This window comes from Papio anubis, chromosome 20, assembly GCF_008728515.1.
Source record: "Papio anubis isolate 15944 chromosome 20, Panubis1.0, whole genome shotgun sequence".
Classification (NCBI taxonomy): Eukaryota; Metazoa; Chordata; class Mammalia; order Primates; family Cercopithecidae; genus Papio; species Papio anubis.
The window spans coordinates 21,103,450-21,128,563 of NC_044995.1; the positions used below are offsets into that span (position 1 = coordinate 21,103,450).

The following is a 25,114-nucleotide window of genomic DNA, read 5'->3' on the forward strand; positions in this document are numbered from 1 at the left end:
AGAAGGAAGGAAGGAAGGAAGGAGAAAAGAAGTGAGGAAGGAAGGAAGGAAAGAAAAGGAAAAGAAAGAAAGAGAGAGAGAGGAAGGAAGGAAGGAAGGAAGAAGGAAGGAAGGAAGGAAGGAAGGAAGGAAGGAAGGGAGGAAGGAAAAGAAAAGAGTGCATTTGAATCAGAAGAATTGACCCCAGGGCCTGGCCACACCATTTCTGAGCTCCGAGACCCCGGGAAAATCACCTAACTTCCCTAAGTCTCAGCGTTCTCATTGTCACAGAGTTGTCCTCGGAGACCCTTCTCAGGATAGCCTGAGCCTCTGGAAAGTGCTTGGTATACAGCTGGTGCTTAATTAATGTTTCTTGAACTGAATGTAGGGATGTGTAAAATTTGCTGACACTGCAAATTGCAGCATGAATATGAGAGATGGGGGTGAAACCAACATGGGCTCGTGAGACCTACATCTGCGGCTCACACTCCAAGCTGCAGGGACCAGGAGGTAATCTCAGTGTAAGAAGCCGGCCAGGTGTGGGACAATAGGGAGTGGTGGGGACTGTGGCCAATGCACAGGACCCTCCCTTTCAGCAAGTCATGGCCACGTGCAAGTGCAAGCCTGGTGCTGTCAACTGATCTGACTGCAACAGAAACCAGCATGAGGATTTTTATGTGAAATCACCCAGAAGTCAAACCAGACCCAGCCCGCAGCTACCAGCTCAGAGTGGAAGCAACTTAATGGCCACTGGCCCTGGGTTCAAGGCTAAAATCCCTGGGCCCTTGCCTGCACACCAGGCTCAGCCGAGGGCAAGGAGAAATTCTGTCATCGTTCTGTAGACGGTGGGATGGCAGGCTGCCCAAAGACGGGTCAGAAAGCATCAGGATCTAGACTGGCTTTGGCTTCGGGGCATTTATTTCATGTCCCTTTTGTACAGGCCCCGGGGCCAGGTGTCGGGGCAGGAGACCAGGCAGGAAGTAGCAATAAATAACACGGACAGACAGAGCTCCTCTCCGGACAGATGAGGGTAAAGGTGGTTGGAGAGGAGCCGTAATGAGGGTGTGGGGGTGTTGGCAGGGAGGGGCAGCTGGGAAGGAGGGGGAGGTCAGGTCCCCAGGACCTCACTGTCACCTGCCTCATTCCCCTCCTGCCCCAGCCCCCGCTACTTTTGGGAGGAAGGGAGCCCGCAGCCAGTGGGGGCCAGCGAGGGTCCTGAGGGGGGTCAGCCACATGGGCTGCCCCCAGCTCCTTCACTTGACCCGGATTTCAGCATACTCAGCTAGCTCCTCCGTCAGTGTGTAGCTGTCCTTGGTGGGCCGTTTCCCCAGGTCCGAGTGAGAATAGCTCAGGTCCAGCTCTGGGGGTTCTCCCCGAAGGCCCAGCAGCCTCCTCTCAGATCCCAGGCGCCTCTCGCTCTAGGAGGGGAAATCACCCATTAGCAGGGTCCTGCTCCCTGCCTTTTCCCCATGCAGAGGCCAGAGTGTTTGCACCCTCAGAGCTCCTGAGTTCCGTACCAAGTAAATCCCTATGTCAACCTCCTTTCTCAAGGACCACAGGCCCAGCAGGCCCCGCGGTCACCGGGTTCCACTCTGGAGCTTCTGCCAGTGTTAATCATTGCTGAGCTTGAAATCTGCCTACAAATTCAATCTATCCAGGAAGCTTTTTTCTTCCTTTTCTTCTTCTTTTTTTTTTTTTTTTTTTTTGAGACCCAGGCTGGATTGCAATGGCTCGATCTCGGCTCACTGCAACCTCCACCTCTGGGGTTCAAGCGATTCTCCTGCCTCAGCCTCCCGAGTAGCTGGGATTACAGGCGCCCGCCAACACGCCTGGCTAATTTTTTGTATTTTTAGTAGAGATGGGGTTTCACCATGTTGGCCTGGCTGGTCTCGAACTCCTGACCTCAAGTGATCCAACCGCCTCAGCTTCTCGAAGTGCTGGGAAGCCACCTAGTCAGGACCCCATCTTTCCAAATTCCTGGAAATACCTGGTTTGGTACGTATCCCCCATGTTTAGATCCGGCATGGGTTCCCCCTCAATCTGGGAGGTCCTGCAAGTGACACGTGGGTTCCCCTCATGCTTCCCACCCCCCAGTCACAGGAATTTGGACACACAGGACGGGGGCCACAGACAGAAGGGAGCTGCAACAGGAGAGACCAGACAAGGCCAGCACCGCCGGGCAGGCCCAAACTTCACCAGAGACCACCTTGACACCTGACAGGGACACACGGACATGCACGCCAACCCCAGGGCCCAAGGAGGGCCCAGAGGAGGGCACACTGAGGCCCCCGGAACCTACCTCCTGGGGCGCTCAGTGAGCATCCAGGGTAGAGACCTCTTTGGACTATTGGAGAAGGAAATGCAGTCACAGACGCAGGCAGGGGGAGGGAGGGGTTCCTTGGGCCCCACGTCCCATCGCCCCCTACACAGCTTCAGCCTGGGCACCTCCTCCCCAGCCTCCAGGTCCAACCCAGCCCTGGAATGTCCTTCCTCTCCTCCTCTGAGAGGCCACCCCACTCCCCTGCCCCTTGGCCTCACAGGCCCCTCCCAGGCCCTCGGTGATCCTGGTATCCAGGTTCCCAGGCCAGCCTGGCGCTGCAGGGCTCTGGTCCTTACCTCGTACTTCTCTGGTGCCCCAGAGATGCGGAAGTCGCTGCTGAACAGGACGGGAGGGTTGTCCCCTGCCGAGAAGCTGGGGCTCTCTGTCACGTTCTTTCTGTAGGGCGGGACTCGTCAGACCTCCCTCTGCCCTCCCTTTCTGCACCCCCATGTGTTTTAGGAGTTCGGCTCAGGGGACCTCAGAGTTCTCCCACCCATCTCTAAGATGTGGCAAGCAGCCCTTTCAGAACCAGCCTCTCCTGCCCACACAGCCCATCCTTCCCACCTCTGCGGCCCCTGCCCGGCTGGGGATGAGCCACCTGGCCACGGGGCTCTGCTGTTTTTCAGGACCCCCGTCTGGATTCTCCAGGTTCCCCCTCATAGGCTCTGGGTCTGTCTGCCCCTCTTGCCGCCAGGATGTGGAGCAGAGAGGTGAATTTATTTCTCAGGACAGCTGATGTGTGTACACCACAAGGAAGAAACACGGCTGCAGTTCAGTTGGGCCAGGTAGCTGTGGTTTGGGGCTGGAGAGGTTTTCTGTCTGTTTATTTGTTTGCTTGTTTGTTTGTTTTTAGAGACAGGGTCTCTCTTTGTCACCTAGACTGGAGTACAGTGGTGAAATCATAGCTCACTACAGCCTCAACCTCCCAGGCTCAAGCGATCTTCCCTCCTCAGCCTCTGGAGTAGCTGGGACCACAGGCCCGTGCCACTATGCCTAGCTAATTTTTTCATTTTTTTGTAGATGGGGTCTCCCTATGTTGCCCAGGCAGGCCTCTAATTCCTGAGCTCAAGCAATCCTTCCACCTCAGCCTCCCAAGTAGCTGGGACTACAGGTGTGTGCCACCATGCCTGGCTAATAAAAAAAAAATTTTTTTTTAGAGATGTGGTCTTGCTGTGTTGCCCAGGCTGGTGTCAGATTCCTGGCCTCAAGCAATCCTTCCGCCTTGGCCTCCTAAAGTGTGGGATAACAGGTGTGAGCCAATGCACCCGGCCAAGGCATATATTTTTTTGCCACAGATGTGTGTAATCTTTGGGGCTTCTGGCGTCAAGTGGACCTGCTGTTGTGGCTGTAGGGGGTACCTGGGCTTTCCCCACCACACTGGAGTGTGTAGCGGAGAGTTACTGGAGATAGGGAGGCCGTCAAAATAGAATGTGGGGAAACAGGTCTCAAATGATGTGTGTAAAGGGCTCAGCCCAGGCCCTGGTGTGCCCCTGACCAGCAGGGGCTGGAATTAACAGGAACCCTCTCTCCTCTGTCCCGCTGAACATCCCAGAGCAGAATCTGCCTTCTCTACACTTAGGGTGCTGCCTTCCCCCGCCCACTCCGGGCCTCCATCTCCCACCAGGTCCCCTTTTTGGATCATCCCCAGATCAGCCCCGGCTGGCACTCACTTCCTGCGTGTCTGGGTAATGTAGCAGACGATGGCAATCAGGATGGCAAAGGCGACCACAGCGCCCACAGGCCCGATCTTGGCCCACATCAGTCGATCTGAGGACAGAGAAGACCCAGGCACCCTTAGGGCTATGGGTGGTGGTGACAACACCTGAGAACTTTGGAGACGTGCTGGGGTGACAGTCAATGTATTCACGCAGCCGGGGCATCCTTGCACTGACTGACTGGCACGGAGGCTCCTGGCGCCAGGGCAATCCCTTTTGTGCTGGAGAGGCCCTGGGCAGGGGCTCATACCGCCAAGGTCAGAGCAAACTCGGGGCAAACTCAGGGCGGCTTCTCCTCTCCACCGGGAAAGGGAGAATTTGACCTTTTTCTCAATCTGCATAGCCCATGCTCTGTGGCTGTTGGTCAGCCTCGAGAGCTTGGATCCAAGAGGAGCCCGCTGCCTCCTGTGGCTCCCACCCCAAGTCCATGCCACTCACGGGCTCCCTGGAAGGGCAGCTCCAGGCTCTTGGCGCCATAGAGGTTCCTCGCAGTGCAGATGACGCGGGGCGGGGCCTGGGCCTGCCCCCGCAACGTGAGGATGCTGGTGAGCACCAGGCCGCTGCGCTCCGAGTACACGAACTCCCGCTCGCTCTCGTTCACGGTCACATTGCGCGACGGCAGCTCAAAGGCCACAGATGGCTCCGGGTTGGACTTCACCACGCACAGGCACTGCACCGTGTCTCGGGCTGCCGCGCAGTGGGACTCCAGGAGGAGCACAGGAGCGACTGCAGAGGCAAAATCAGGACTGAAGGTGGCCAGGAACCAACGAGGCCCGGCCCAGGAGACTCCTTGGCTCAAGGCAAGGCCAGCGTGGCCAAGGATGGGGCGGTAGCTTCATGTAGGGCCCTCCAATTTCCCCCTCCTTTTTTCTCTGTCCTGACTGAGAGTGCCTTGACCTCACTACGACCCCGCCGGCTGCCTGTTTTCACTGCAAGCTTCACTAACCCACGCCAGGGGCCTTGAACATTCCCAGGCACTGATAAAGGTGTTTAGATTGTTGCTCAAAACACTAAAAGAGGTCGAGCACGGTGGGTCACAGCTGTAATCCTAGCACTTTGTGAGGCCGAAAAGTGGATGGATCACCTGAGGTCAGGAGTTCGAGATCCTGGCCAAGATAGTGAAACCCTGTCTCTACTAAAAACACAAAATTAGCCAAGTGTGGTGGTGCACACCTGTAGTCCCAGCTACTCGGGAGGCTGAGGCAGGAGAATCATTTGAGCCTGGGAGGCAGAGGTTGTAGTGAGCTGGGATCTCGCCACTGCACTCCAGCCTGGGTGATAGAATGAGACGCTGTTTCAAAAAAACCCCAAACAACAACAACAAAAATGAACGAATGAAAGAAACCAGCCCCAGCCCTGGGCCAAATTCCTTAAACCCTCAGGTAAACCCATACCCTGACCCTCACAGACATGTCTGGGTAGAACCTCCCTTTCTCTCACTGTAGCACCGTGCCAGTTCCCCTCCCAAATGCTTTGGACTGGTGATCACCTGGTGTTTAGTGCCTCTCTCTTTGGAATCCCAAGTGGCCTCATTTCAGGATGGTTTGGGGTGCTCTCTTGGGGCAATTCTTCTGGTGCCACTTTTGAGGCGACTCTAGCCTCAGGTACGGCCTGGACAGAGCACTATGTCACAGGGATGGGCTGTTTCTCCTGGGCCCTGGCTCTTTCACTCTCTCTAACCTCATTCACCTTGAAATACATAAATCAGATCACGGCACTCTGCTCAAAACCCTCCTTCTGTTGCTCCGCGATTCACCTAAAATACAAATCCTTTATTTTTTATCATTTTGAGACAGGGTCTGGCCCTGTCGCCCAGGCTGAAGTGCAGTGGCAGTACTATAGCTCATTTGTACTCCTGGCCTCTAGCGATCCTCCCGCCTCAGCCTCCCAAAGTGCTGGGATTACAGGCATGAGCCACTGCACCCAGCCACATTCGACCATTTTTGACATGCAGAAAACATTTCACATAGTTCAATGTAGTATATACAGCAAAAAGTACGAATATTCACCCTAAATGAAATCAGTACAGATTGCAAACAGCCTTGTGTTCTTTAGGGCAGATTTTGCCGTCAAATCAGGGTGTTGCCAAAATTGCAAAAAGCCTTTTGATTTTAAAGCTTTATGTTCAGAACTGCAGAGGACGGTAAATCCATCTTACTCATGACAGTTACTGGAGGGTTTTTGTTTGTTTTTGTAGAGACAGGGTCTTGCTATGTTCCCCACGCTGGTCTTGAACTCCTGAGCTCAAGCAATCTTCCTGCCTTGGCCTCCCAAAGTGCTGGAATTATAAGGTGCAAGCCACTGTGCCCAGCCCAAAATACAAAGTCTTTCATCTACAAGGCCCCTCAGGCCCTGCCTGACCACATGCTCTCTCCTTCTCTTCCCCTGGCTTAGTCCTTTCCAGCCACACCGGTTCCTTGCTGTGTCTCAAAATCATGGAGCTTTCTGCCACTCCAGGATCTGTGTGTTTCTCCCTCAACCTGGAACACTTCCATCAATTGCCTGTGGAACGCCCTCCCTCGCTCCACGTCGGCCTCTACCCACGCGGCATCTCCTTCTCTGACCACGCAGGGAAGCTGCACCTCGCTCCATACGTCATTCACTCCCTGCCTAACTCAGCTCTCCTCCCCAGCACTCACCCTCCCTGCATCACACGCTGATATAAGGGGCCCCCTGTTTTCATCAAGACAGGGGCTTGCTCCATCTCCACTCTGGGCCTCACACGTAGAAGGGAGGAACTATGGAACTCTCCCAGCCCCTGGTCTCCCCAGACCCTTGGGGCTCACAAGGTTCAGACTATCCCTTCCTTTCTGGCTTCCAGCCTCTGCTCCTTCCTTTCAGTCCCTGCTGCAGATGCCCCCCACTTTCTCCCCTAAAGCCCCCTTGAACCCTGGCCCTCCCTCACCCATGGGATTCCCTTCTGCCACTAGCACCAAACACCACCCTCCACCCAAAGTCACTTGGTTGAGCTTTGCTTTGCTGCCACTAGATTACAAAAATAGTACTGGTAGGCTTTTTTTTTCATTTTCCAAAATAGGAAATTATTATTATTATTATTATTATTACTATGATTTTTTGAGACGAAGTCTCTCTCTGTCGCCCAGGCTGGAGTACAGCGGCGTGATCTTGGCTCATGGCAACCTCTGTCTTCCAGGTTCAAGTGACTGTCCTGCCTCAGCCTCTTGAGTAGCTGGGACTACACGGGCGTCGTGATGCCCAGCTAATTTTTGTACCACAATACGAAACTATTCCAGCACCGAATGCTGTTTTTTAAACTATGTTCTCTTTCTCGGCCGGAGAGTCCAGCACCCTCCTTGGCTTGCTCTAGACTGAGCACGGGTTCTCAGTGAGTTCTCATCAAAACCCACTTACACACAGGCGAGGAACCCTTGGCTCACCTACCCCACCTATTTTCAATTTCCAGCAAAAAGAATGTGCCGGTAACAGTGGTGAGAGTCACACGGGCACACGGATTCACGGCAGGGATGGGAACCTCTGTGCATACGTCTCTAAGTCTACTAAATAAAAAGTCCCCTTCGGGCAGAGATGCAATATGCTTGCTATAGCGTTAACCAGCTAACACACCATAGAGTACATTAATAACAGCGAACCTGAATGGACAGACCTAAAACTTTTTCAAAGCACTTCCACTCAAGACAGCATCACTGGTGCTCTGGTGACAAAGTGTCCAACCTGGATGTTGGCGGAACGCCGATACCCTGCTGGTGCACGTGTTTTGTATCTTTGCAGGCAACCTGTGAAGCTGCGGAAACTGTTATGGGACTCTAGACAAACCTCAAAGACAAAGGTACAAAGAATGAGGAGTTTGCAAAGGGATAGATTTGGCTTGAATCCCAGCTCTGCCATCTACTGGCTGGATGAGGTCACTCAGCCTCCTGGACCTACGGGATGGAGTTCTCATCTATGCAGACCAGGGGGTTACAATCAGTAACTCACAAGGGGCTACGGGACTCCAAAGATAGGCGCGCAAGTGTGTTGTAAACACTTAACATCCCATCCAGGCATGGTGGCTCACTCCTGTCACTCCAGCACTTTGGGAGGCCAAGGCAGGAGGATCACTTGAGCCCAGGAGTTTGAGACCAGCCTGGGCAACAGAGCAAGACCCCATCTCTACAAAAAATTAAAACATTAACTGGGCATAGTGATGCATGCCTGTCGTCCCAGCTACTCAGGAGGCTGAAGTGTGAGAAACAGTTGAGCTCAGGAGGTTGAGGCTGCAGTGAGCAATGATCAAACCATTGCATTCCAGCCTGGGCAACAGGGCAAGACCCTGTCTCTAAAAAATAATAGTAATAATAAATATGTTTAAAAAATAAAATAAAAACACTTAACGTCCCACCCAAGTACTCATGGGTAGATAGACAGAACCATTCCAGCCGAGGGGTCACATGAGCAAAACCTCAGCAGCAGAACACACACAAATATTTAACCTGGAGTCCAAAGGAAAAATCAGTGAGAAAGATGATGACATCCAATATCCACAGAGTACGTAGCACTATGAACACTCAGTATTGTTCTCTTAGTTCTTCTTTTTTCCGGGGGCAGTGGAGGGGTGGGACAGAGCCTTGCTCTGTCATCCAGGCTGGAGTACACTGGCTCCATCTCAGCTCACTGCAACCTCCACAACCCCCCAGGCTCAAGCGATTCTCCTGCCTCAGCCTCCTGAGTAGCTGGGACTACAGGTCTGCGCCATCACGCCTGGCTAATTTTTGTATTTTTAGTAGAGATGGGGTTTTGTCAAGTCGGCCAGGCTGGTCTCGAACTCCTGGCCTCAAGTGATCCACCTGTCTCAGCCTCCCAAAGTGCTGGGATTACAGGCGTGGGCCACCATGCCCAGCCTAATTCTCTTAGTTCTCACAGCCATCTTTGTGGTAAGATACTGTTATGAACCCTTGCTAAGGGTTGCAAAACTGAAGTCACTCGCCTCAGCTCATGCAGGAGGATGGGGACAGAGCTGGGATTCTGGCCCAGGTCTGTTCAGCCCTATTGGGACTGGATGCCAGTCAAACTTCTGTTTCCTTGTATTAAACTGGGGTGAAGAATGGTATCCTCCCCCCAGTCACATGGTTGTAAGAACAAAATAGGTCAATACGTGCAACGTACTCAAGCTAGTTCCCTAGACATCTCAGGCACTCGGCAAGTTTGCACGCTTCCTACATGCCCCGTGCCATTCAGGGCTCTGGGGTGGGCAGGTAGGACAGAAGGCGCTGCTCAAGGGTCACCACCATTGTCAGTGAACATTGGAGCCCTGGTGCCAGGGAACATTGACTGTGTGCAGAGGGAGGGAGCCTGAGGGTCGCACTCTCCAAGGGCAGGCACTTTGACACAGCCCTGGGTGAAAAGTGGGGAGCTGGCAGGTGGGGCAGGGGACAGGGCCACTGCTCCCCTCAACTCCAGCAGGGTGAGGCCTGTACACTCCATATCTGCCCGTGTGTTCGTTTTCAAGAGAAGCTAGATTGAGTCCTGAAGTGTTAAGAGCAGGGAGGGAGGTGAGGCAGCCAGAGGTTTAACAGCTGGGGCAGACAGGAGTCTGGAAGTATCGGCTCGGACCAATTTTATAGCTGCCTGGCCTCAGGGAATTCCGCCCCTGAGTTTTCTCCTTGGTGAAGGGGAGAATGATAACACACCCCTGTTTCACAGGGTGACCCTAGGATTGAAACTGAGCCAGATAGGCCGGGTGTGGTGGCTCACGCCTGTAATCCCAGCACTTTGGGAGGCCGAGGCGGGTGGATCACTTGAGGCTAGGAGTTGGAGAACAGCCCAGGCAACATGAAGAAACCCCATCTCTACTAAAAATACAAAAATTAGCTGGGCGTGGTGGTGCACGCCTGTAATCCCAGCTAGTTGGGAGGCTGAGGCAGGAGAATCGCTTGAGCCTGGGAGGCAGAGGTTGCAGTGAGCCAAGATCGTGCCCCTGCACTTCAGCCTAGGCGACACAGCGAGACTCAGTCTCAAAAAAAAAAGAAAAAAGAACTGAGCCAGAAAACAGCTGTAGGGGATTCAAGGTCTGGCCCAGGGCAGGCCCCTAATGCACGCTTGCTGCCCACTGCTCTTACTATAAAGGAGAGATCTGTGCCCCACCAGAAAATGTATGTGAGGTGGTGCTGCATGCTTGCTCAAGTGCTCCCATCACCTCCTCTCCCTGACTCTTAAACTTAAGAATCACTGGTGTGGGGTGTAGCAGGGGACAGGGGACAATAAGAGGGGGAAGCTGGCCCAGGATGGCACGCACAGATGGAGGGAGCAGGGGACCACGCAGTCCCGCACCAGGATCACATCAACCCCACTAGGGAACAGAACCAGGAGGGAAAGTGCCCAAAGATTATAGGTCAGCAGGGAAGGGACGGCTTTGCCACGAGAGGTGGCCCCACAGGACTAACCTATATCTGCCATGTACTGATTGTCACCATGTACACAGCACAGAGCATGTACCGTGTAGCAGACACTGCATAGAATTATTTGCATGTTGAATGTCATCAAACCTTCTGGCAAATTTGTGTGGTGGGGGTCATTATGGGCATCGTGAAGACCAGAAAGGTGAAGTTTAGAGAGGATGCTAGAAGCCAACAGGAACTTGGGGGGAAGCAGGGGAAATGGAAACAGGAAGGCGACATTCCAGAGGGAGTTGCTTAAGGAAGGGGAGTCAAAACTGTGACTTGGCTGCTACAACCTGGAGTGATGGCTGTGGCGGTAGGGGTGGTGGAAGATGGTGGCACAGTCCATAGTGAGGAGATGAGAGGCGCTGGCCAGCCATGCAATGGTGAGTTTCATTTCCAAGACATGGAAGCTTTTTATGTGCATCTGTGTCATCTCTCCAGCTATTCTCTACCTGTTCATAAGCGTGGTGTCTTCTCAGCCCTATCCTTCACCTTTCACAGAGCCGCACAGCCTTTTGTGTATAACAACTACCCCATCAATGTATTCTGGTGTCATACATAGGATGAGGTCAGCCTTGGGCAGCGAAGAAGAATGGAACCAGACTGCCTGGATTCAAACCTCAAATTCTGCCATTTCCTGGCTGTGGGGACTTAGGCAAGTGGCGTAACCTCTCTGGGTCTCAGCTTCCTTCTCCATAAACAGGGGAACAGTAATAGAACCTCCCTCATGAAGATGTCATGAGGATGAAATGAGTGGGTTGCTGTACAGCGCTTCCAACAGTGCCTGGTACATAGCGACACTCTACACAGGTTAGAGATCGTGGTCATTGTTTTGGTTAATGCAGAGGGGCAGTAGCCACAGGATCCAGAAATTTCATTGGTCAAAAGTCCACCCCAGGCTGGACGCGGTGGCTCACGCTTATAGTCGTAGGACTTTGGGAGACTGAGGCGGGCAGATCATCTGAGGTCAGGGGTTTGAGACAAGCCAGGCCAACATGGCAAAATCCTGTCTCTACTAAAAATACAAAAGTTAGCCAGGTGTGGTGGCTGGTGCCTGTAATTCCAGCTTCTCAGGAGGCTGGGGCAGGAAAATTGCTTGAACCCAGGAGGCAGCGATTGCAGTGAGCGGAGATCGTGCAACTGCACTCCAGCCTGGGTGACAGAGCAAAACTGTGTCTCAAAAAAAAAAAAAAAAAAAAAAAAGTCCACCCCTGGATGTGGGAACACAGTATTCTCAGATGGGATTTTAGATTCCTGCTGTGAATTCAGCTTCCCTGCCCTCCCTTCCTCGTCCCTCCAGAGGACAGGCAAAGCCAACACTGATTGGGATGCGTGGGCACCCACAGTAACCCTGGTGTCCCCCACGGAACCATCCATCCCCAGCATAGGGGAGCGAAAGTTACTCACACTCCACAGACAGGTTGAAGGGGAGTGGAAGGTACTCACACTCCACAGCCAGGTTGAAGGGGAGCAGAAGGTACTCACACTCCACAGCCAGGTTGAAGGGGAGCGGAAGGTACTCACACTCCACAGCCAGGCTTGAAGGGAGCGAAGGCTCACACTCCACAGACAGGTTGAAGGGGAGCGGAAGGTACTCACACTCCACAGACAGGTTGAAGGCGGTGGCCCTCTGGCCATACTGGTTCTCAGCCACGCACCAGTACTCTCCATCATCCTCGGGCGACACGGCCGGCAGCTCCAGCTGCAGCTCGCTCTCGTAAATGACTGTAGCCAGGATCTGCTTCTCCTTGAAGATGGTGAGAATAGGGTCCGGGTTGCTCTGCGTAGAGCACAAGATAGAGACCGTCTCCCCCTCTACGGCCACCATGGTCCCGTTCACCGTCGGCTTCCAGGGTGCATCTGAGGGGTGGGACGGGACTGATGGTCAGAACCCAGTAGGTGTTTCTGCCAGCCATCCCCAGATAGGACCCCAGATCCCACCCCAAACCTAGCACACCAGTTCAGGAAGGCTCAAGTGACCCCAGTCCCGGCTATCTCGTTTCCAAGAACAGCAGCTCTGTAGCCAGAGTGCTTGTCTTCAGATCCCGACTCTACCCCTGCCCAGTTGTGTGTGGGCCCACGTCTTAACCTCTCTGGGCCTCACTTTTCTCATCTGGAAAATGGGCTTTATAATAGTTCCACCTTCATAGGGGTGATCATCCGACATTCACTGAGAACCTGCTGAGTGACAGGCATTGCTCTAGCTTGAACAAGGCCCATGTGGAAAGAGCAGATGTACTTAAATAAAATATATACTTTGTAAGATGGGAAGAAGTATGTAGAGAAAAATAAAGGGGCTGAGGGTATGGAAAATCAGGGTAGTTACAGTTTGGGATAGGATGATGGGGGAAGGCTTCAGCCAGCCTAGGAGGTGGGCAGAGCCAGCCATGGGAATACTGGGGAGAAAAGGGCATGTCAGAAGCGCGCAGGAGGCCAGGCATGGAGGTTCATACCTGTAATTCCAGCACTTTGGGAAGCTGAGGCGGGCGGGTCACCTGAGGTCAGGAGATCAAGACCAGCTTGACCAACATGGTGAAATCCCGTCTCTACTAAAAATACAAAAATTAGGCCGAGCTCGCTGGCTGATGCCTGTAATCCCAGCACTTTGGGAGGCCAAGGCAGGCAGATCACGAGGTCAGGAGTTTGAGATTATCCTGGCCAACATGGTGAAACCCTGTCTCTACTAAAAATACAAAAATTAGCCAGGCGTGGTGGTGTGCGCCTGTAATCCTAGCTCCTCGGGAAGCTGAGGCAGGAGAATTGCTTGAACCAGGAAGTGAGAGGTTGCAGTGAGCCAAGATTGCGCCACTGCACTCCAGCCTGGTGACAGAGTGAGACTGTCTCAAAAAAAAAAAAAAAAAAAAAAAAGCCCGCAGGAGCTATGGAGCAAATGTTGGCTGGGGCTGTCATTGTTAATATCCCCAGTGCTGGGCACTTTGCCTCAATACACATTTGTGAATGAATGAATGAAAGAATGAATGGTCTCTCCTTGGTTCTCAGCTGAGAATCCTCTTCTGACCAGCTCCCTTCTTGCAGGCCCAATAATATAAATTTGCATACAAGGGGCTGGATGAGGCCTGAAGTCCCCTCAACCCTCTCATTAGAACTACAATGAAATTCATTTAAAAATGCGGATTCCTGGCCAGGCGCAGTGGCTCATGCTTGTAATCCCAGCACTTTGGGAGGCTGAGGGGGGAGGATCACTTGAGCCCAGAAGTTTAAGACCAGGCCAGGGAACATATCCATTCTCTGTCTCTACAAAAAAATAGAAAAATTGGCTGGGTGTGGTGGCTCCTGCCTGTAGGCCCAGCAGTGCAGCAGGCTGAGGTGGGAGGCTCGTTTGAGCCCAAGAGTTTGAGACCAGCCTGGGCAACATAGCAAGATCCCAACTTTCCAAACCAATTTAAAAATTAGCCTGGCGTTTGGTGGTGCACACCTGTAGGCCCAGCTGCTTGGGAGGCTGGGGTGGGAGGCTTGCTTGAGCCCAGGAGTTTGAGGGCAAGGGGTGCTATGATGGCACCACTACATTCCAGACTGGGCAACAGAGCAAGACCTTGTCTCCAAAAAAATTTCATAAAGTAAAATTTTCTGGGGCCAGGCCCACACCAAGTCCCAGAACAGCCAGGAGCTGCCCTCAGGAAGCTGCAGCTAACAGGCTTCCCAAGGAGGCAGGCCTGGGTCTTATCCTGGGAAGGAGGGTGAGGCAGAGCAGGTGTTCCCCAGATTCTTGTGCAAAGAATGAAGGTGCACATTGACCTGCAACCCTCCTGTCCACCTTGGTCTCGACTGTGTTTATGGCCGGTCCCCTGCGGGGCCCAGCCCCTAATCGTCCTGGATGAGGCCTCTTCCCTTTATCTCTCGGCTGCAGGTGGGCGTGTGGACACACAGGGCAGGCCACTCACACATGACACTGAGCCCCACGGTGCGGTTGTCCTGGCCGTAGGCATTCTCGGCCAGGCAGGCGTAGACGCCGTCCTCGGCGGGGGTCACCTCCTCCAGCTCCAGGAGCAGGCTCTCGGCCACGGCCTCCCGGAGCACCGTCCCGTCCCGCATCCAGGTCAGCAGCGGCGGCGGGTTGCTGTCAGCCCCACAGAGCAGGCTCACGTGGGAGCCCTCGATGGCTTCCACCGAGGAGTTCATCTCCACAATCACCGGGGGGTCTGAGGCCCGCGATACAGCGACTTTAGTGAGCAGGTGCTGGGGACTCGGCCCACTGCCCTCTCCCCGCCAGCCCGGCCCAGCTTCCAAAACTGCCCGGCCCCGCCCTCAGCCTTGGCCCCACCCCGGGACTGCCTGGTTCCGCCCCCACCCCACCCCCCAATCCCTGTCTGGCCCTGGCCCTAGCCCCGCCCCCATCACTGCCCGGCCCCGCCTCCGGCCCCATCCCCGGGTCCATCCCCTCCCTGGGCCCCGCCCCACCCCGCCCCACCCCGTCCCACCCCGCCCTGCCCGCACCCAGGCTCACACTTGACGTCCAGGCTGGCGTAGCCTTCGAACTGCAGGGTGGTGTTGGGGAAGGAGGCCTGGCAGCCCAGCCGGTGGCCGTTGGCCTCCCTCGTGGGCACGAAGTGCAGCAGCGACACCTGCACCCAGGTGCCCTCGTCCTCCCGCAGCCGGCCCAGCACAGCGGGCTCCCCCAGCCCCTCGTGGCCCAGCCAGCTCAGCTCAGGGCGCAGCTCTGGGCAGTTGTCTGGCACCATGCAGCTGACCTCCACTTCCGTGCCTGCCACCACTTCTGGGGGCACTACGATGTTGGGGGTGTCTATACGAGGCGGGGAAAGGGAGGGCTGAGGAAGCAGCACTGGGCTACAGTCCCAGTCCCACCCCACCCACCATCCTCCTTGTCCACCTCCATTGCTGGCAATGGTACGCCTCAACGGTACCGCCTCCGCTCCCTGCCTCCGGATCCAGAGTTCCCTTCACCCTTCCTCTTCTTGGTCACCCCGGAGCCCTCCACGGAGCCATCAGAGCACCATCGTAATGAAAATCACAGTGTCGTGGCCAGAGCACTTGACAGCGTTTAACTTGCCAGTCCCTCCCACGAAGTGAGAGGGCGAGTACTGTAATTTTGCTTATTTTGCAGATGAAGAAACTGAGGCTGCAGCTGGCACCAGGTAACACTGGCTACAAACCCCGTAGCTCTGGCAGTGTGGGCTCCCCACACCTCATCGTTTCCCAAGCGGCTCTCCTCTCCCATGCCTGCTTGGTTTACCCTCTGCCTGGCACGTGAGTGTGTGTGTGCAGGGGTGTGTGTGTGTGGTGTGGGTGTATGGTGCATGTGTGTAGTGTGATGTGTGTGGTTTGTGTAGTGTGTGGTGTGTTTGTGATGCATGTGTGTAGTGTGTGGGTAGCATGTGCAGTGTGTGGTTTGTGTGTATGGTATGTGTGCAGTGTGTGTTGTTGTGTGATGTGCGGTTTGTGTGGTGTGAGTTTAGTCGCGTGGTGTATGTGGTGTGTGGTCAGTGTCATGTGTGGTGTGTGAGATGTGGGGGTAGTACATGTATGTGTGCAGTGTGTGGGGGTGTTGTGCAATTTGGGTCGTGTGTGGTATGTGGTTTGTGTAGTATGTGGTGTATGTGTGTGTGGTGTGTGGTGTGTGTGGTGTGTGTGGTGTGAGTGTAGTATGTGGTGTGTATGTGGTGTGTGGTTTGTATCATGTGCGTGATTATTATTGTATGCGTGTTATTAATGTGTGGTGTGTGGTAGTGCATGTATGTGTGCAAGTGTGTAGGGTGTAGTGTGTGTGGTTTGTGTAGCATGTGATTTGTGTGTAGTGCGTGGTGTGTGTTTGGTGTAGGGGTAGTGTCTGCAGTGTGTGTTGTGGTTAGTGTATGGTGTGTGTGTGTGCAGTGTGTGGTGGGTATAGTGTGTGGTTTGTGTGTGTGGTGTGTACATGGTGTCTGGTTTGTGTAGTGTTTGTGGTGTGTGTTTGGTGTGTGGCGTGTATTTGGTGTGTGGGTAGTGTGTAGGTAGAGTGTGCAGTGTGTGGTGTGTGGTTTGGGTAATGTGTGGTGTGTGTGCAGTGTGTGGTTTGTGTAGTGCGTGTTGTGCATGTTTGTTGTGTGTGGAGTGTGTGGTTTGTGTTGTGATGTGTGGGTAGTGCATATATGTGTACAGTGTGTATACATAGGGTGTAGTGTGTTCATGGTTGGTGTAGTGTGTGCATGGTTTGTGTGGTGTGTAGTGTGTGGTGTGTGGGTAGCATGTTCAGTATGTGGTGTATGTATGTGGTGTGTGTACTGTATTGTGGTGTGTGTAGTGTGTGTGGCGTGTGGGCAGTGTGTGCAGTGTGTGGTGTGTAGTTTATGTGGTGTGTGTGGTGTGTGGTTAGTATGTGCAATGTGTGGAGTGTGGTTTTTGTAGTGTGTGGTGTGTGTGGTGTGTGTTTGGTGTGGTGTGTGTGTGTGGGTTCTATGTGTGTAGCATGTGCAGTGTGTGGTGTGTGGTTTTTGTAGTGTGGTGTTTGTGTGTGTGATGTGTGTTTGGTGTGGTGTATGTGTGGTGTGTGGGTAGAGTGTGTGTAGCATATGCAGTGTGTGGTGTGTGGTTTGTGTAGTGCGGTGTGTGTTGTGTGTGTTTGGTGTGTGTGTGTGTGTTTTGTGTGTGGGCAGTGTGTAGGTAGCATGAGCAGTGTGTGGTGTGTGGTTTTTGTAGTGTGTGATGCATGTGTAGTGTGTGATGTGTGTGTGGTGTGTGGTTTGTGTAGTGTGTGGTGTGTGTGGTGTGTGGGTAGTGTGTAGGTAGAGTGTGCAGTGTGTAGTGTGTGATTTCTATAGAGTGGTGTGTGTGTGTGTACTGCACCTCTGCAGTCCCTTTCCGCACCAGGGTGAACCCAGCTGTCTCATAGGGACCCAGCACTGAGGGCTCCAAGCAGCAGCGCCACTCAAATGAGTGACTGCCTCATTTGAAATGAGGCAGGGGGATCCCCTGAAATCAGGCAGTGTGCCCTATTCTGATTGCTGTGTCTGGCCATAGCTGTATTCTATTTGGCTTAAAGGATTTAAAAAAAAAAAAAAAAATCTGAATCAGCAGCCAAAATTCAAGAATTAGGAGATTACACCAAAGAATCCAAAATTCTGGTTTATCTTGAAAACTCAGAACGCCTGACAGCCATGGCCCTGCTTTCTGTTGGCCAGAGCTAGAGGCCACATGCCAGGTGCTGCCCTGGGCACCTGACAGCATTTCACTCATTGCCTTAAGTGCTGTTCTTATCCCCATTTTCCAGAAGAGAAAACCAAGACCCAAGGAAGTTAAGTCATTTGCCCGAGGTCACTACGCTGAAGTGGGGACCCAGCAGCCTTGCCCCTACCCACTGGCCCCACTGCCTTTCTCCAGGTGTTTCCAAAAGAGTAGGAGCACCTGTTTCCCTCTGAGGCTAGCAAGACTATTCTGGGGCCCTGCTTTGTTCATGTGTGTCATCTGCATGGTCTGCGTGGGCCTTGAGGTTTGCACCCCCAGCCAAATCAGCACCTCCCAGATCTGCCATCCAGGCCTGCTGGGGAAGGTGTGGGGAGGCCTTCCGGCCACACTCCTTCCTGCCCCGCTGCCGCAGCCCCCGGTGCCTGCACAACCGCTGGGGACTCACTGATGATGTCCAGGACGCTGTGCTCTGAGAAGGTGTACTGGTTGTAGCCGCCCAGGTCCCCACGGAAATAGTACTTCCCGCCCAGCTCGGGGCTGACGTTGCTGAGCAGGAGGGTGCAGTTGCGCAGGCCCAGGTCCCCCAGGAGGCGGCTGCGGCCCTGGAAGCTCTCGTGGACCACTTGGGTGCGCGACTTGAAGACCACCGGAGGGTAGTTCTTGGGGTAGGGGCTATTGAAGTACCAGACGCCATGCACCACGGCGGGCCGCAGCTCATCCGGGAAGTCAAAGCGGCAGGGGATGGAGACGCACGTGCCTTCGAAGGCCGAGATGGACGAGGGCATCCAGGCACCCCAGTGACCCCCTCGGGAGGCTGCGGGCAAGCAGGAGAGCTGAAGTTCAGGGACACATCCTACCTGATCACCCCCTCCAGCTCCCATCCCCTACCACATGCCAGGGGGTGCAGGGACCCACCTCCAACCTGCTCAGGGGCCAAGGCCCTTGGGTCCCCAGCACCTGTCGGCCATTACCTGAAATCATAATCCAGAACAGAGGCAGTGCCGTGAGGAATATCATTCTGTACAGCAAGTGAGTGATCGCTGGAAAGGGAGAGGAGAGGGTTAAAGGCTGGGGGAAGTGAAAGGGGGTGTTCCATGTGGCCTTCAGGAAGGGGCTCATTCACATGCTAGCTGCTGCTGCTATTATTATCTATTTATGCGTTTATTTACTTGTTTTTCTGAGACAGGGTCTTGGCTGGAATGCAGTGGCACAATCACAGCTCACTATAGCCTCGAAATCCTGAGCGCTCGTGTCATCCTCCTGTCTCAGCTTCTGGTGTGCTCCACCACACCCAGTTAATTTTTCTTCTTTTTTGTGGAAATGGGGCGGGAGGGGTCTCACTATGTTGCCCAGGCTGGTCTTGAACTCCTGGCCTCCGGCAATATTCCTGCCTTGGCTTCCCAAAGGATTACTGGTGTAAATCACCTTGCTGGTCTGCTGATATTTTTTTAACTTTTTACTTTTTGAGATGGGGTCTCAGCTCTGTGGCCCAGGCTGAAATGCAATGGTGCAATCATGGCTCACTCCCTGCAGCTTCAATCTCCCAGGCTTACGCGATGCTCCAGAGTAGCTGGGTCCTCAGGTGCACACCACCATGCCTGGCTAATTTTATTGTAGTTTATTTATTTTGTTATTTATTTATTTATTTATTTTTAGAGATGGGAGTCTTGCCATATTCCACATTGCTCAGACTGGTCTCAAACTCCTTGGCTCAAGCGATTCTCCTGCCTCAGCCTCCCAAAGTGTAGGGATTACAGGCGTGAGCCACCTCACTCGACCTGCTGCTATTACTTATAATTACAAACCCTTCGATGGCATTGGCCATGCGCCAGCCCTCATTGCTTATTCTGCTGTCTTAACTCATTTGATCTCTTTGAGGAAGATGCATTATCCTCATTTTATAGCTGAGGTCCAGAGAGGTTAAGTGACTCGCCCAAGGCCACACAGTCGGTCTGCAGTCTTAGCCGCATGTCCTGTCTCTGTGCAGTGATGATGTGCTGATCAGTATCTTTGTCATTATGATGGCCCTGGAGAGCTCCAGCAAGTAAGAACCAGAGAGCCAAGGCAGGGCCAGCATTGCAAAGCGGAAGCAAAGGAAGAGAATTGGTACCCTGTCCCTCCTCACCTGAGTGTCCCTGAGTTGGGAACGTCTTCTGGGTCCACCTGAAGCTGCCAGACAGCCTGCAACAAGAGTCACTCAGGTGCAAGGGGGTGGGATCGGGGCCCCCAACCCGCCCTCGCTTCAGTATCTCCTGCATGGGTTGTGATCTGTTGTCAGGCTGCCTGTGTGGCCTCCCATCGTGCCTGGGACCCTCCCACACAGCCTCGAAGCCACTCTCTGGCAACAACTCCCCACAAGCTGGGGTGTGGGAGAACTGTGGGGAGGGAAGGGGGGAACGGCCGCATCGGGGTATGGGGGTGAGGCAGAGGGGTGTGGCGAGTGGAGTGAGGGAGCAGATGTCCCACGGCCGGGGCCTGGGGGTGGCGGGCAGGGACCCAGCGCCATCAATGACTGGGTTTCACAACATCAGCATTCCCGACATGCCGCGTGAATTCCTGCCGCCCTCTCCCACCCCACAGACGGCCCCTGGTGTCTGCACCCTCACCAGAAGCTGGTCCCCGGTACAAAAGAGTCCTGTTCCCTTGGGGAGAGGATGCTTTAGCCTGCGGGGGGCTTTCAGGGTGGGTGGGGAGTGAGAAAGGGGTCAGGCACTCCTGACTGGGCTTTGCGTGGGGCCAGGAAGGCCCAGGGTGGGGGCTAGCGAGCCCCTGGCACCCTGCTGCTCCGTGGGTTGCCTTGGGGTTGGAGCCAGGGTTTCCAAGTGATTGCTTTTCCCAGCCTTCACCACCCTCTTCCCACGGACAGAGACGCGTGCACACACATATCCAATCGCCGGGATGAAATGTGACAGATGTAGCCCCAGTCAGAAGGGGCAGGCACACACAGCAGAGACTCATGCGGACACTCAGACAGGACCCTGAACACACAGACAGGCACGGGGACCCCTGTGCCCACAGAGATGGGCTGGCACTCACACAGTTCCCGAGGCATGCGTGCAGTGCCCCTGCTGCTGTCCACACACACCTGGACAGACATAGACCTGGCATTCGGTGTGCGCGCGTGCGCGCGCGCGCACACACACACACACACACAGCCCTGCATGCATGGCAGGCTGACAAAGATGCAAGGAACTGCACACACACACTGAGGATGGCTACACACGGGTCCAGCCAGACACGCGCCAGTGGACACCTGGCCGACGCTGCCCTTGCACCTGTGACGGGAAGGTACAGGTGAGAGATGCAGATAAGGATGAGCACATGCCCGGGCAGACATGAAACCATCAGGTAAATCATGTACTGTTAACAGCGGGGAAAGCCAGTTCTCGGGATGGGGGCCAAATCAACCTCAGCTGTTACAATGTGTGTGGTCACAGTCCATAAACATATGTACAGCAGATCTGTTGGGTTAAAATGTCAAGGGAAGGATGAGATGAGGACAAATGCATCTAGAAAGTTTCCTTAGTTGGGGCCGGGCGCAGTGGTTCACGCCTGTAATCCCAGCACTTTGGAAGGCCAAGTTGGGAGAATCTCTTGTGCCCAGAAGTTTAAAACCAGCCTGGGCAATATAGTGAGAGTACCGTCTCTTAAAAACATAGTAATAAAAAATAAAAAGTTTCCTTAGTGGGGATTAATGAATAAAAGTTGACTGAGGCTCACAGAGGAAGGTGCATGGGCAGCCGTGTGTGTGTGTGTGCGCGTGCACACACACACACACACAGCTGTTGGGTGCCCAGGTGCTAGAATGCAGTCACTCACAGTCCATTGCCCCATCCACCTCCCAGATTGCAGACTGCAGGTGTCTGATCACCTGGACCTTCTCCACCCCATCTGCCCCGCACTTGGGAACCCCAAGGAAACCTCTCCTGCAAAACCTTCACCCACAAGGGGTGCTGAGGGGGGCCCTTTGTTCTTTCTCTCTGCGGTTTCTTCCCAGAGCCCCATCGCTGCCCCAGTGATGGTCCCAGCCCATCCCCAGAGCAGCTCCAAGCCACACCCTCCTGCATCCTAAATCAGTGGCGGTGCACAGCGACGCTTCCTCACCCAGAGCACCTGACTCTGCTCACATCTGGGTGCCACTGCCCCGGCGCCCTGCTCCCCATGCCCCGGCCTCCCTACCATCGTACTCACTTGGACGCAGTTGCTTCTGCACCTCTGCTCCGCCAGCCCAGCTCGCAGTCCCCTGCCTCCCAGGGTCTAGGCCCCCACTTGCCAGCCCCTCCCCTCCCCCTGGGTGCCAGGGGCCGCCTGCCTCCAGGGCCCAGCTCCTCCCTACCCCCGGGGGAGGGGGGCACAAAAGGGCCCTTGTCACCACAGGGCTCGGACTGGGCAGCCTGACGCTTGGGTTCTCCTAGCTCCTTCCTGGAGGGGTTGGGGGTGGCTGCCTTGCTCTCTCCCCATCCTCCATCCCTGAACACCCTGATTCTGGGTCCTGGGGAGGGGGGGCAGTCTAACCTCTTTGGAAGTCCCAGGCTGAGGGACAGAGGCATTGTCCTCAGGGAATCATAGTGGCAACATTAGGTGGGCAGCAGAAGGAGACAGGTCCTTTCCACCCTCAACGTCAGTGCCACCTCCTCTTGCCATCTGAAATGACCTTCCGTGTTCACCAACTCCTTTCATGAGAACATGACCTCCACCAGGCCAGAAGCCTTGTCTTGGATATTCTCAATCCATCCCCGCTCATAGACAAGTTCCTGGCAGGCAGTTGAGCTTAATAAACAGCATGGGTGGTTGAATGTGTTCCCCAGAGCCCCGGGGTACCTTCAGACTCAGGGCCTGGGCACCTGCTGCTCATTCTTCGTGGAAAGCAGTCCCCACTCCATAGCACTCCCCGCTCTGGCACTGGTTGCCGTTCACCCGTCCTGTAGGCTCAGCAGCCCGGGTGCCGCTTCCCCGGGAAGCTTTCCCATCTTCCCCCATTAGCCAGGCCCCTCCATTGCAATGCTGTCCTTTCCTTCTGTAGCCTTGGCAGGCTGGCCCGTGTGCACCCTAGGTCTGCCCGCCTCTGCCTCCCACTAACCCAGGAGCTCTCAGAGGCAGGGGCTCACCAGAAACCTATCTGCCACTCTTCTATCCCCTGGAGCAGTGTGCTTGGTGCACAGAGGACTGTGCTGACCGAGTTGGGCGAGGACTTTCTGAGTGCAGATTCCACCCCTTGGTTACGACTTTTGCCAGGTGGGTGGGGGCTTGGGACAGCTGGAGGTGGCGTGACAAAGTGCAGCAGTGATTTCACCATGAGCTGTTCAGCCGCACTGGGACATCTCCTCTCCTCCTTCAGGCCAGAGCAGTGGGGAGGGGGGGGTCCTCGCTCTCAAGGGAGAACCCAGGGGATGAGGGGCGGGGAAATCCCTCAGACCAGGGAGAGAAGTGTTGTGGGGATGTGGGGGAGTTGGAGGGGGAGGGGGAGTCCCACCCCCACCCCAGGCTTCATGATGTCAGACTCTGCCCGTGCCTTTCCCAGTCCGGGACAAAGACCCATTGAGAGTTGGGTGGGGCTTGAACGCCTGGGTCCTGGAGAAGAGAGGGGCCTGGTGCCTGGGCTTTGGTGGTGGTGGTTGGGGTGACAAGGAGATCCTGGAGGTATTTGCATGTCCCAGCCTTCAGCATCAACACCCACCTCGTTGGAGCTGGAGTTGTGTGCTGGTGTAGTGTGAGGCTCCATCTCCTCCCTGGGTGTGAACTGAAGGCTGTTGCTGGGGAGAGGACAGTGTCCCACAGGAGCACTCGCAATAGTCGCTGACATCTGCAACTTGGGTCTCCAGGAGCCCTGTGGGAGCGAGGCAGCTGGAGCCCGTGAGAGGAAGGGGCTGGGTGAGAGGACCTGTGACTGGCGGGCAGGTACACCGTCTAAGAGGACAACCGACCTGCAGATCCAGTGGCCGGTGCTGCCGCATCAGCTGATCTCTTACGAGAAAGCAGGTGTATCAGTTTTCCAGGACTGTTACAACAAAGTTTCACAAACTGGGTGGCTTAAAAACCAGAATTGAGGCCAGGCACGGTGGCTCACACCTGTAATCCCAATGCTTTGGGAGGCCGAGGTGGGTGGATCATGAGGTCAGGAGATCGAGACCATCTTGGCTAACACGGTGAAATCCTGTCTACTGAAAATACAAAAAAATTAGCCGGGCGTGGTGGCGGGCTCCTGTAGTCCCAGCTACTCAGGAGGCTGAGGCAGGAGAATGGCGTGAACCCGGGAGGCAGAGCTTGCAGTGGGCGGAGACTCCTCCACTGCACTCCAGGCTGGGCGACAGAGCAAGACTCCAACTCAATAAATAAATAAATAAATAAATAAATTTTTTTAAAAAACCGCCAGCATTGAGCTTGAATTCCAAGATCAACAAGATCAAGGTGCTGGCAGCATTGGTTCCTTCTGAGGGTGTGAGGATCTTTTCTGGGCCTCTCTCTGTATGGCATCTTCATCTTCACATGCTCTTCCCCCTGTATTCACCCCTGCCCAGATTTGCCATTTATTTATTTATTTATTTTTGAGACATAGTCTTGCTTTGTCATTGAGGCTGGAGTGCAGTGGTGCAATCATAGCTCACTGCCACCTCGACCCTCCAGATTCAAGCGATTCTCCTGCTTCAGCCTCTCAACAGTAACTGGGACTACTGGCTTTTTTTTTTTTTTTTTTTTTTTTTGGTAGAGACATGGTCTTACTATATTGCCCAGGCTGGTCTTGAATTCCTGAGCTCAAGAGGTCCTCCTGTGTTGGCCTCCCAAAGTGCTGGGATTACAGGCGTGAGCCCCCGCACCCTGTCAGATTTCCCGTTTTTATAAGGAAACCAGTTCTATTGGCTCAGGATTCGCCCATCTCGTTTTAACTTGATTACCTCCGTGAAGACCCTGCCTCCAACTAAGGTCACATTCTGAGCTACTAGGGATTAGGACTTCAATGTGACTTTGGAATTCCTAGCAACAGGAATTCAGAAGGAAGCTCTCGGCCATGGGGAGCTCTCACTTAAAGCTTAAAGCTCTCGTAGACAGGGGCTGAGGCTTGATCCATCCAAGGGTCCTTGCTGTCCTCAGACAATGCTGGCAGCTTCACAACCAGTCCTCCGCAGGACTGCGGCTTGCTCAAAATGCAAGTTCAAGGGCCCCACCTTGCACCTGTGGAATCAGAAATTCTGGAGGCCCAGTTGTCTGCATTTTGTATGTTTATTTATTTTACAGACAGAGTGTCACTGTGTCACCCAGACTGGAGTGCAGTGGTGCCATCATAGGTCACTGCAGCCTTGAATTCCTGGCCTCAAGTAATCCTCCCGTCTCAACCTCGTAAACTACTAGGATTATAAATGTGTTCCACCACACCCAGCCTCATCTGCATTTTATTTTTATTTATTTATTTATTTGATTTTTTTTGAGACAGAGTCTCATTCTGTCACACAAGCTAGAGTGCAGTGGCATGGTCTTGGCTCACCACAGCCTCTGCCTCCCAGGTTCAAGCAATTCTTATGCCTCAGTCTCCCGAGTAGCTGGGACTACACGTGTGTACCACCACC

General features: G+C 54.3%; 1 protein-coding gene across 3 annotated transcripts; it reads right to left on the minus strand.

Annotated features, from left to right (window-relative positions):
• Nucleotides 1-878: 878 nt before the first annotated feature.
• On the minus strand, nucleotides 879-21,902 carry MAG (myelin associated glycoprotein). Of its 3 annotated transcripts, XM_017952381.1 has the most exons (12): nucleotides 21,744-21,902; nucleotides 19,678-19,733; nucleotides 18,524-18,592; nucleotides 17,998-18,366; nucleotides 14,878-15,174; nucleotides 14,315-14,572; nucleotides 12,012-12,272; nucleotides 4,453-4,740; nucleotides 3,970-4,066; nucleotides 2,596-2,695; nucleotides 2,279-2,323; nucleotides 880-1,397 (listed from the first exon to the last, which is right to left on the minus strand). In XM_017952381.1, the coding sequence occupies exons 3-11, from the start codon at nucleotides 18,567-18,569 to the stop codon at nucleotides 2,291-2,293; spliced, it is 1,749 nt and encodes a 582-aa protein (XP_017807870.1). In that variant the 5' UTR covers nucleotides 18,570-18,592; nucleotides 19,678-19,733; nucleotides 21,744-21,902; the 3' UTR covers nucleotides 880-1,397; nucleotides 2,279-2,290. The 3 variants fall into 3 exon arrangements, with proteins under 3 accessions (XP_009192410.2, XP_017807870.1, XP_017807869.1); XM_017952380.1 differs by lacking the exon at nucleotides 2,279-2,323; XM_009194146.2 differs by lacking the exons at nucleotides 2,279-2,323; nucleotides 19,678-19,733 and having other exon boundaries at nucleotides 879-1,397; nucleotides 21,744-21,824.
• Between the last annotated feature and the right edge of the window lie 3,212 nt (nucleotides 21,903-25,114).